Consider the following 11,990-nt stretch of genomic DNA (forward strand, 5'->3'; position numbering starts at 1 on the left):
GTTAAAAGAGATCAAATGGTAAAATTTAATAAAACATATTATAAATTGATCATCAAATAATTTTTGTATTATAATAAAGCTAGCATGTCATAAATTTGTTTAACAGTTGATTTGTAAAGATATATTTATACCTTCAAGAGTTAAAGCTATAAGAAACATTGAAGATTCAAAACCAAGTTAAAAAAACATTTGTTGTTAAATATAAAGCAATTTTTAAAAGACACAGTTTAATAATTTTTATTTGTTAGAATTGTATAAACATTATTATTGTATTTTTTATACTCTATAAACATAATGTTACTTGGAGTTAATACATCAACACATAAATATTTCTTTAAAAGTTTACACTTCAAAAGGCCCAAGTACAAAATTTAATTGATGTCACAGATCCAAATTTATCTTTCACCATCTACATTCACTTTTTATTTTCACAAGAATAAATGTTACACCCTCTTACTAACACCAATAAAGTACTTTATGAGTAATATTCCTCAACTTCTTTAATAAGAGGGTATTGAAAATTCGTTAAAGCAGCACATAACTGAAATATCACGGTTATTTGAGACATGTAAAAATTTGGAATTTGCTGCAATATATTGTAACACTTTATTCTTCGGATCGCCCTCTCAACATGTATCCTAGCTTTTGCTATGGTTTCTGTTTCATACACCTGTTCCTCTGTAAACTGAGGGGTACTTAGAAAAGGAGGAATATTTAAGTGTACCCCCTCAGGCAATAAATCTTTAATTAAGAAACCTTAATCCGCTAGAATAACATCACCATAGGTCATTGGGTCTAGAATGCCACAGTTTTTAACAATTTGTTTATCAGAAGTGAATCCAGGATAGGCAATGCTGGCATATGTGATGACACCATTTGGTGCTACTCCTACAAGAACCTTCCAGGTGTTATGATGCTTATAAGAACTATATGTTAATTTTTGTTTTCCATGCTAGTGGGAGTAACTGAGTACACTTCTGTACAATCTAAGATGATTCTACAATTTCTAAATGATGAAAATGCAGTTGGAAGGCATGCTTGATTTTTTTTTCTTGATGGAACCTTTTCCATTAGTTGTGTTCAAGATAGTGGCTGCATAATTATTAAAAAGGGGAAATGTCAAGGTTGCCAATAGCAACTAATAATTAATCTGTATCATCTCTGTGTGTCAAGCGAGAATAAAAAAGTCAGATCTTGAAATTCATTTTGTATAATTTTAATATAAGAATTTTTTACATTACGAATAGATAAATCATCACATCATATCTAAGAAAAAGAACAAACAAACATTGGTCCTTCAAGCCGGATATTTGTGCTATTCCACGCCATACAACCTACAAGATCAGCCGACAACGTTGAACGAGACAGTCGCAGAAATACATCGAGTGCTCCTTTGCCCCAGGCTTCAAGTCAAGTATACAATCCGATTGAACACATACTGACGATTTCACTGGACGGGACATCGAATCATCAAAAATCAGGGAAGTGAGCTTTTATTCCTTACTTATCTGCCTTTCATTTCAATTTTCTAACTTAGACTTCTTCAATCTTGAAATTTATTGTTCATTGTTAGTTTACTTTGACACATAATAGTTAAAACATTTAAATTTGAATTAAAATGGGGGATTTGCCTACGTTAAAAAAGATAAGAGCATCTCTTAAAGCGCGATTAACCTCATTTATTAAATTCATTGATAGGGACTCAACCCACGGTGAGATGAATGAGCCAACTCGCGCTGAAATTGAATTGCGCATCGAAAACGCGAATAGTATTCATACTCAATATCAAGAAACCCAATTAAAAATAGAAAGTTTACTGGACGCAATAACTGAGGAAGAAATAAATTACAGAGAAACGTTCGAAACATCATTTTATTCAGTTATAATTAAGGCAAAACAACTGTTGACAACAACCTCAGCTAGTGCCTCCAGTACATCTAGTCCTACTAGTGAACATTTTGCATTCAATCATACATATACAACCTCCAATATAAAACTTCCTTCTATTGAATTGCCAAAATTCAGTGGCAACATAGAAGAATGGTTAGATTTTCATGACTTATTTGATTCGTTAGTTATAAAAAATAATAGTATATCTGAAATACAAAAATTACATTATTTAAGAGCATGCATAACAGGTTCTACTGAGAGAGTCATTGCTTCTATACCTCTCTCTGCTTCTAATTTTACTGTTACATGGAATCTTTTGGTTGAGAGATATTCTAACAAGGAATTGTTGTTGCATAACCATATTAAAGCCATCTTCAATTTAAAGGCAATCAATAAAGAAGGTTCATTTTCAATCAGAAATTTAATTGATAAATTTTGTAGCAATCTTAGAGCTTTGGAGGCATTAAAACAACCAGTCGAACATTGGGATGCCCTTCTCAAATATATTCTTTTGGAAAAATTAGATTCTGAATCTGTGAAAGAATGGGTGAAGGCCAACAATGGTAAAGTCAGTCAAGTTTCGGACCTCATATATTTCCTAAAAACGAAGGCAGATACTCTAGAAAGATATAATCTAAATAAACCCAATATTCAAGGGACTTCTGTCAATAATCATGTCAAATTCAGACACAACAGTACTAAGGCTCTTGTAAGTACAAAATCTTCTTTTCTTTCTTGTCCTTTATGCAACCAGCAACACAAACTGGTTCACTGTAGTCAATTTCATTCATTAGACATTGCTGCCCGTATCAATAAAGTACGTAGATTTAAATTATGCTTGAATTGTCTGAATTCTGGACATCAACAAGCTACGTGAAAATATGGCGAATGTAAGAAATGTAACCAGAAACATCATACTCTTCTCCATGAATTTATTGAAAATCCACTAAATCCATTGTCTCAGTTTAATGATCAAGTAGTTGCTTCTCAGAGTAGCCCTCAGACACTTTCTAATACTTCTCAAAATCAACAAATCCTTCTATCAACGGTTGTTGTCCAAGTTCGTGACCATTTAGGGGTTGCTCATAATTGTAGAGCTCTTTTAGATAGTGGAGCTCAATCTAATTTTATCACATCAAGTTTAGTTGATTTGCTGGGTATTTCAAGGGAGCAGGTTAACATTTCTGTAGTGGGTATCGCTCATGTTTCTTCTAAAATAAATCACAAATGTAATATTGTTATTAACTCTTTACAATCTATATATTCTTTCCCCCTAGAGTGTTTAATCATTCCACAAATATATGGACAACTTCCAGTTTGTCAAATTGATGCATCTTCGTTGCCCATACCTGCAAATATTCGTTTATCAGACCCAAATTTTCATACTCCTTCGGAAGTAAATATTCTGATCAGTGCTAGTAGTTTTTGGGACCTGCTATGTGTGGGTCAGGTCAAGTTAGGTCCTGAAAAACCCATACTTCAGAAAACTAGATTAGGGTGGATCATTTCTGGTCCTTTAATAAATACCAGGGTGAATAGTCAGCAATCTATCATATGTGGATTATCACACAATATCGAAACTGACGACCTTTCTAGGTTTTGGGAGATTGAGGAGTGCTCAGGTACTAAACTTCAGTCTCCAGAAGAGTTATTGTGCGAGGAGCACTTCAAATCAACCTTTAGGAGAAATTTGGATGGTCCGTTCATTGTGTCCATTCCTTTTAAGTCACAGGTTGACTCTTTGGGAGAATCCAGATCAATAGCTCAAAGAAGGTTCTATAGCTTAGAAAAACGGCTTCTTAATGATCCTATCATGAAGGAGCAGTATGTTGCATTTATGAAGAAATACTTGTTTATAGGCCACATGTCAAGAGTTACTGATTGTACTTTGCCAGTACATAGTTATTACTTTCCTCATCGCGGGGTGATGAAGCAGGACAGTCTCACTACAAAACTCAGAGTAGTGTTCGATGGTTCCTGTCCGTCATCATCTGGTCATTCGCTCAACGATCTTCAAATGGTAGGTCCCGTCATGCAGAATGATTTGATATCTATCCTGTTGAGATTTAGAAGGTATCCATTTGTTGCATCTGCGGACATTGCCAAAATGTACCGCCAAATTCTTATTGATGATACTCAACGGTGTCTCCAAAGAATCTTATGGAGAAATCATCCGAAAGATCCTCTTCATTCATATGAATTAAATACAGTTACTTATGGCTCTACGTCAAGTAGTTATCTAGCCACTAGATGTCTCTATCAGCTATCATTAGAGCATTCTGATACATTCCCTCAAGCTTCTAAAATCATAGCTGAAGACTTCTATGTTGACGACTTGTTAACTGGTTCTGATTCGTTAGAGGACTTAATCCTTAATTGTAAACAAGTCTCTGAAATTCTTTCAAAAGGTTGCTTCCCACTTAGAAAGTGGACGTCAAACAATTCTTCATTTCTTAAGTCCATCCAGGAATCTATTTCATTAGACACTCCCTTCCTTTTTGGTGCCAATGAAAACACAAAGACACTTGGGTTACAATGGTGCCCTAGTTTAGATTCATTGTCCTATTCTATTGATTCAAATGTTACTCCCAAAATTATCACTAAAAGATCAATACTTTCTGGTATTGCTCAAATATTCGACCCTTTAGGTCTCTTAAGTCCATCAATCATTAAAGTCAAAATCCTTATGCAACTCCTTTGGTTAGAGAAGTTAGACTGGGTGGAGGAGTGCCATTTCATATTCAGTCTGAGTGGTTATCTTTCAGAGATCAGTTGCATGAGTTGAATAAATTGCAAATTCAAAGAAATGTAGTTCTCCCTAATTTTGTTTTTATTTAAATGCACGGATTCTGTGACGCAAGCGAAGTTGCTTATGGCGCAGCCATATATATTCGCAGTGTTGATAAAAAGGGTAACATTTTTATAAATTTACTTTGTGCTAAAAGCAAAGTAGCACCTGTAAAGAAGCTGAGCATACCTCGCCTGGAACTTAGCGGAGCTTTGATCTTATCACGTCTTTCTAAAATGGTTATTACTTCTTTGAATATTCAGTTCAATAAGATTTTTCTGTACTTCGTCACATGTACTAAAAACTTTCGTTGGTAATCGTGTTTCAGAAATTCAGTCCAGCACAGATCCCGAAAATTGGAGACATGTACCTACGGATTGTAACCCTGCTGATTTACTCTCTCGAGGAATTGAACCTCAGGTTCTAAGCTTTTGTTCATTTTGGTGGCACGGTCCATCATTCTTGCTAGATTCTCCTGAAACTTGGCCAGTTCAAGTATCTTTTGATAAAGAAAAACTTCCAGAGTTTAAAACTATTAGCAACCAATTTATGATAGTTTCGTCTACTCGATTATTTGATTTTGAAAAATATTCGAGTTTTTCAACCTTGGTAAGGTCAGTGGCTTACTCTTTGCGTTTCTACTACAATTCTCAACGAAAGAACAAGGCCACTCGTGTTTTGGGGCATTTAACCACGCAGAAGATTAACAATTCTACCCTTACTCTAGTTAAGTTGGTACAAGCTGAAGGTTTCCCATCTGAGATTCAGTGCTTAAGAAGAGGTAATGCAGTTTCTTCTAAAAGCAGAATCTTATCACTTAATCCCTTTTTAGATCCAGAAGGATTACTCAGGGTCGGTGGTAGATTAAGTAATTCAAACTTTTCTTATCAAAAGAAACATCCTATTCTAATTCAATCTAATCATAAGTTTACTATTCTATTTTTCCGTCAAGAGCATTTCAAGCTGTGCCATGCAGGACCTCAACATCTCCTAGCTCACGTGCGTGAGAAATATTGGCCTTTACATGGAAAATCATTGGATAGGAGAACGGTTCGCGAATGCTTGCGTTGCTTTCGCTTCAATCCCGATCAAGTTAATCCCATCATGGGAGATCTTCCCCAATCAAGAGTCACCCCCTCATTTCCATTTGCTGTTACAGGAGTTGATTATGCTGGTCCATTTGCCCTCAGAACTAGTCGTCATAGGGGTGCTTCTTCATATAAAGGTTATATTAGTTTATTTGTTTGCCTATCGACAAAGGCCATTCATTAAGAGGTGGTAACGGATCTTTCCACCGAAGCCTTTATGGCGGCAATAAAACGATTTATAGCTAGAAGGGGCAAACCATGTCAGATGATGAGTGATAACGGAACCACATTTGTGGGTGCCAACAATTCTTTGTTGGAATTGGGTAAATTTTTGAAAACCAATGGTAATAAATTCCCTGATATGTGTGCTAAATCTGATATAAATTGGAAGTTCATACCGGCTCATTCTCCTCATTTTGGCGGTCTCTGGGAGGCTGGAGTCAAATCGGTGAAGGCTAACCTCAAACGAGTTATGACAGATACGAAATTAGATTATGAAAGATTTGTTACATTACTAACTCAGATTGAAGGAGTATTAAATTCTCGTCCTTTGAGTGCATTGTCTTCTAACCCTTCTGATCTTTTGCCTTTGACACCAGCTCACTTCCTCACTGGAAGAGCCATGGATTCCGTTCCAGAAATAAATCTATCAAACTCATCCATTACCAGTTTGTCTAGATTCCAGCAGTTGCAGCAACTTGGCCATCATTTTTGGAAACGTTGGTCTCTGGAATACATCTCCGAATTGCAAGAACGGAAGAAATGGAAAGTCAACCAATCTAAAATTCAGACTGACACACTCGTCCTCATCAAAGAAAGAAATTTACCTCCTTTAAACTGGTGTCTTGGGCGCGTAGAAGTTTTGCATCCCGGCGCTGATGGAGTTACACGAGTGGTTACCATAAGAACTTCAAAAGGACTTATAAAGCGAGCTGTTACAAACATTTGTCCACTTCCGGTTCCTAGTGATCAAAGTGAAGGTGCAATCACATCTTAAGTTCTAGAACTGTTAATGCGTCTTAGTTAAAGAACATTTGTTTGATTTTTAAACTTAAAAGTTTATAATAATTATTGAAGATGTATTTGTTTATTTTTTATTGCATGTAATGCATTTCCTTATTTACTTGCTTACCTGTTAAATTGAAAGCGATCCTTTCAAGGTGGGGGGCATGTTCAAGATAGTGGCTGCATAATTATTAAAAAGGGGAAATGTCAAGGTTGCCAATAGCAACTAATAATTAATCTGTATCATCTCTGTGTGTGTCAAGCGAGAATAAAAAAGTCAGATCTTGAAATTCATTTTGTATAATTTTAATATAAGAATTTTTCACATTACGAATAGATAAATCATCACATCATATCTAAGAAAAAGAACAAACAAACAAGTTGTTTAAATAAAATTTCATGCAAGGCATATATCCATGTCATCACAATATTAGTGACAGTCGCTGTACTGCAATTAAACCTAATTGCCAAATCTTCATGTGGTAAATTTAACCTTAATTTCATCAGTGTCATTAGCATTTGGTCAATTTTGGGTAAAATTTTTACTTGTCAGTTTGCGTAATAATTTAACTCAAAACCTTCCATAGTTTCAAATAATGTCAAGTACAGAGCACTGGTTGGTATTCCTGTGTACATTAAAATATGAGCATTATTATTTTTAATTTGTTCAAAACTAAACCGACATGAAAAATTTTTTCATTTTTCACTTAATTGATTTACTTCTTCTTTAAGAAAGTAATTTTCCGCCCCTACAGATGCATTACTTCTTTCTGGTAGAGATACAGCCACTTTTTCTGTGTGGATTGATGTGGATGGACCTGGTTCAGGACTATTTGTTGATGGTCAATATCAACTGAAGATGAAGTTGCCCCTTCATCTAATGAGGAATTTATTTGCTGAGCCTGTCTTTTGCTAAAAAAATATTCCTATTATATTAAGATATTCATTTAAATCAGATTTAAGCTTACCGTTTTTCTGGAGTAGAGAACACAAATTTTCTCTTTATGTTATGCTCAAAAATTGTAGGTCCATTTTTCCTATCTTGATCCACAAAATGACAACTACAAACTAACGAGTACTTAGATGGTTCTCTATCTTGCCTCCTGAAAACAGACCAAAATAAAGTTATTAATTTTAGCCTAAGATACAAATAGCACAAATTACATTTTAAATTATCTTTAAAAATCATGACAGAGACTTAGTATAAATCTGAAAAGACAATCACAGAATATCTAAAATATAAGCAATATTAAAACAAACGAATAAGTACTTTTACCTAATGAGATTGATCCACTTCTGCTTCTCTGAAATTTTCGAAGGGAATACAAAAAATTTGCATCTTTTTTGCTCACTGTAATGTTTACAGTTTGGAACGAAGCACATAACCATTTTACTAATAATGGAATGGATGTAATAATAAAATAACAGTCCTATCCTTATAAAAACGAATATCTAAAGTACTTTTGGGATAAAATCCACCTAAAAAAAATAAAAAATAAATTTAATTTTTTTTTAACTTTGTAAACAAATTCAAAGATTTATTGATTAATTTTGAAATAATCGGATAAAAACAACAACAAAATACCTTGAAATAAAGAAAAAATAATTAAAGTTTTAATCCCACAGAATATAACCTCAAAATATGAACTTTGACAGTAAATATCTTAATACTTTGATACTCTTACCTCACAAATTCACGAACAACCTATAAAACCAATCGCACAGAATAGATATTTGGGAGCGAAAATCCTTATTTATTTTTTTAAATATCAAAAAAATCAACGTTTCCAAAGTCTTACGGGAGAAACACATGCAAACGAGATTTGTTTGGAAAGGTTTTCAAAATCCCCACCCATTGTGACGTCAGGACTTAGGTAGTCCATTGTCATGTGTGGATGTCATGTCACCGCTGTCACTTGAGGTTCCGTTTGCCAAGTGCAACGTTGCCAAGGATGAAACAAAACATACATGAAAACCATACATAACAGACTAGTAAAAAGGCCGATAGGAAAGTTAAAAAAGTTAAAACATACTCTGAAGAATGTGATGGCAAAACTGCAATATGTCTAGTGTGCTTCAATTAATCACATTAAAAAACAATTTTACTTATACAGGAACTATTATTGAGCAAAAACGTATTGTGACTCAAGTGGCCTTATAGTATTGGAAGTCGTAAGTTGATAGTTTCTAGTAGAACGTTTTTATTGTTAATTACCTCCGTAAAAGTGAGTTATAGTATTTATAAAAAAATGGATGTAAATAATATATATATATATATATATATATATATATATATATATATATATATATATATATATATATATATATATATATATATATATATATATATATATAAAGAAGCTTATTACACATTACACACACACATTACACACATTACTTACACATTTTATATCTTTGACTGCTACATATCTTTTTAAGGTAACCAACTTATAATAACTTTTCCATGGATGTTTGGTTTTTCATATTGTTTTTTTTTAGATGAACTGATGATGCTTCTTGGTTAAGAAGCGAAACGTCTTCAATAAATAGATTGAAGTAGCCACCTTCTTTGTCTTTTATTTCTCCACTTTGACCGAAAAACCCACCACTCTTCGAGTGTTCCTTAGCTTATATTAGATTGACGGTCGTACTCCTTTTCTCGATATATATATATATATATATATATATATATATATATATATATATATATATATATATATATATATATATATATATATATAAATGTTTTGCATACCTAGATTACCATTTTTTTGTTATAAATCGAACATAACGAGAGGTGGTGTTATAGAGAGATAGAAAATAATCGAATAAGAGGAAAAAGTTAATATAATATTCAATTGTTATAGGTTTCAGTTTATCCAGCGTCAGAAAAATCGCTAAAGAAGGTCGTGAGGTTGAAAATGGAGAAACCCCCTGATTCTCCATACCTAATAAACGACAAAAAAATTCCTCCAGCTAGATCCATGTGATCAAAGTATATTACGGAGACAAATATATGATTTTTATCGTTGCGATAAACACGTTTCCACAATTAATAAAATTCACCAAAAATTTGTAAATGAATTGAATTATGCAGGAAGTAGAGAAAGTATGAGGATGGAATTTCACAAATTTAGGTTTCGCTGGAAAAAACAGAAACATGTTGATAGAGAAACACTAAATTAGACATTTAAGGCTGCAATATATGAGGAAAATCAAGAAAGCAAGAGATGCAAATAAATTTATAGTGCTTACTGACGAAACCTATTTACTTACGAGCCATATTGCAAAAAACAATTTGTGTGACCAGTAATAATTGACTTAAAAAAAAGTGTCAAAAGAGCAAAGTTTAATTATTGTTGGGGTAGGAAATGAACAAGGTTTTGTTCCTGGTTCTTATTTAAGGTAGAAGTCGACGTCAAAATCTGAAGACTATTATAATGACATGAACTATGTAAATTTTAAAAAATGGTTGGAAGAACATCGTTTGTGTAATTTCCCTCCGAATAGTGTAATAGTATTAGATAATGCGCCATACTATAAAACACAGGAAGACAAATGTCCCACATCTGCATCGAACACACTTATCAACGATAAGTGTGTTATGCAATAATGGTTTCGGGAAAGAAATATTGTCTGTAAAAATGGTCAAATTATGTCTCCACCATAAATTCATCAACACCTATGACTACAATCTGGAATAAAGTACGTACACTAAGAGGTGAACATCACATTAACACTCTTTCTTATAAAAACAAATTATTATCTTCCAAACAAGAAATTAGTAATATTATGTCAGCTATATATAAGACAAATTCAACCAATGCAAACTTCGATCCCGCATTTTTAGATTTCAAAAATAAACGTGAAATGACAGAAATATCTATAGTAGATAGTGATAATCCACTAAATTTTTCCATCATATATAAAGAATTTGAAAAAGCTCTAGATAAATCAAAAAACACTTCATCGGGTCCTGATAATATACTAATAATATTTATCAAAAACTTGCCGTACACAGGAAAATTAATTCTCTTAGACATTTTCAATCACATTTACCTTAATAAAAAATTTCCATCAATCTGGTCTGAATCAACAATTATTCCCATTTTAAAACCTTTCAAATCAAAAACTGACCCTCTTTCCTATAGACCAATTTCTCTTATAAATAATACATGCAGACTACTAGAAAAAATTTTAAATAACAGATTAATATGGTTTCTTGAAAAAAAAACCGATTATTAAGCCATATTCAAAACGGTTTCAGAAAAAGCAGATCAACTCATGATGCCATCGTAGCTATTGACAATATTACATGTGAGTCTTTTAGAAATAACCAGAAAGTAATTGCCATATTTTTCGATAAAAATAAAGCATTTGATACTGCATGGGAATACAACATTTTACAAACCATGTCTAACTGGGAAATTTTCTTGCTTTTGTAAAACATTTTATGAATAATAGAGTATTCCAAGTACGTGTGAATGGAATTACTTCACAAACAGAATGTCTTAAAAACGGTATTCCACAGGGCTCAACCTTAAGCTCCACTCTATTTTTAATAGCAATTAATAATATCGCTCAAGAGATAAAGCTACCTTTGAAAACAGATCTGTATGCAGATGACTTAGTTGTATATACTACTAGCTGCAATATTACACTAGCCTCAAAAATTTTGCAATCATTTCTGCATAAACTAGAAGACTGGTCCCAAAAAACTGGTTTTACGTTCTCAGGTGATAAATCTCGTTTCATCGTATTTAATAAAAGAAAAACTGATTGCAAAACTACACTTACTCTAAATAGTATCAACCTAATACAAGTAGAGAGCATTGACTTTCTTGGCCTGAGACTGGACAGTCAGCTAACATGGGCAGAACATATTAAAAAGCTAGTCGTTTCCTGCCAATCTAAAATAAATCTCCTTAAAATGCTATCAAACCGATCTTGGGGAGCGGACACCCCAAAATTGCTGCATATATACCAATCATTAATCCGAAGTAAACTGGATTATGGTGCAATATGCTATTCAATTGCGAGTAATTATATTCTTAAAAAACAAGACATTATACAAAACACATGTTTAAGACTTATTCTGGGTGCTTACCGAACTAGTCCTGTTTCAAGTTTTCAGGTTATCCTAGATGAATCCCCCCTATCAATACGAAGACAACACATTTCTTTAAATTATGCCACGAGACTGTCTTCCAACCCTAATA

The 11,990-nt window shown here is 33.2% G+C and overlaps 2 protein-coding genes and 1 long non-coding RNA gene across 3 annotated transcripts; 2 read left to right on the top strand and 1 right to left on the bottom strand.

Annotated features, from left to right (window-relative positions):
- Positions 1–1,618: 1,618 nt before the first annotated feature.
- On the top strand, positions 1,619–5,950 carry LOC140452611 (uncharacterized). Its single transcript, XM_072546930.1, has 4 exons — positions 1,619–2,043; positions 2,332–2,599; positions 2,855–4,643; positions 5,007–5,950. Exons 1-4 carry the CDS (start codon positions 1,619–1,621, stop codon positions 5,948–5,950), a joined length of 3,426 nt encoding a protein of 1,141 aa, XP_072403031.1.
- Positions 5,951–5,983: 33 nt separating this feature from the next.
- Positions 5,984–6,763, top strand: LOC140452612 (uncharacterized). The gene has a single exon (XM_072546931.1). It carries the CDS (start codon positions 5,984–5,986, stop codon positions 6,761–6,763), a length of 780 nt encoding a protein of 259 aa, XP_072403032.1.
- A 990-nt stretch (positions 6,764–7,753) lies between these two features.
- LOC140452907 (uncharacterized) lies at positions 7,754–8,654 on the bottom strand. Its single transcript, XR_011952242.1, has 3 exons — positions 8,457–8,654; positions 8,048–8,250; positions 7,754–7,874 (listed from the first exon to the last, which is right to left on the bottom strand). It is a non-coding gene; the product is annotated as an uncharacterized lncRNA (long non-coding RNA).
- Between the last annotated feature and the right edge of the window lie 3,336 nt (positions 8,655–11,990).

This window comes from Diabrotica undecimpunctata, chromosome 11 (assembly GCF_040954645.1).
Source record: "Diabrotica undecimpunctata isolate CICGRU chromosome 11, icDiaUnde3, whole genome shotgun sequence".
NCBI lineage: Eukaryota > Metazoa > Arthropoda > Insecta > Coleoptera > Chrysomelidae > Diabrotica > Diabrotica undecimpunctata.

Bases quoted from the DNA above. Each gene is read 5' to 3' on its own strand.
- LOC140452612 (XM_072546931.1), top strand. From the start codon at position 5,984: ATGGCGGCAATAAAACGATTTATAGCTAGAAGGGGCAAACCATGTCAG.
- LOC140452611 (XM_072546930.1), top strand. From the start codon at position 1,619: ATGGGGGATTTGCCTACGTTAAAAAAGATAAGAGCATCTCTTAAAGCG. The intron at 2,044-2,331 runs GTTAGATTTTCA...TAAATTTTGTAG, and splicing joins AGTGGCAACATAGAAGAATG to CAATCTTAGAGCTTTGGAGG. The intron at 2,600-2,854 runs GTAAGTACAAAA...CCATTGTCTCAG, and splicing joins ACAACAGTACTAAGGCTCTT to TTTAATGATCAAGTAGTTGC.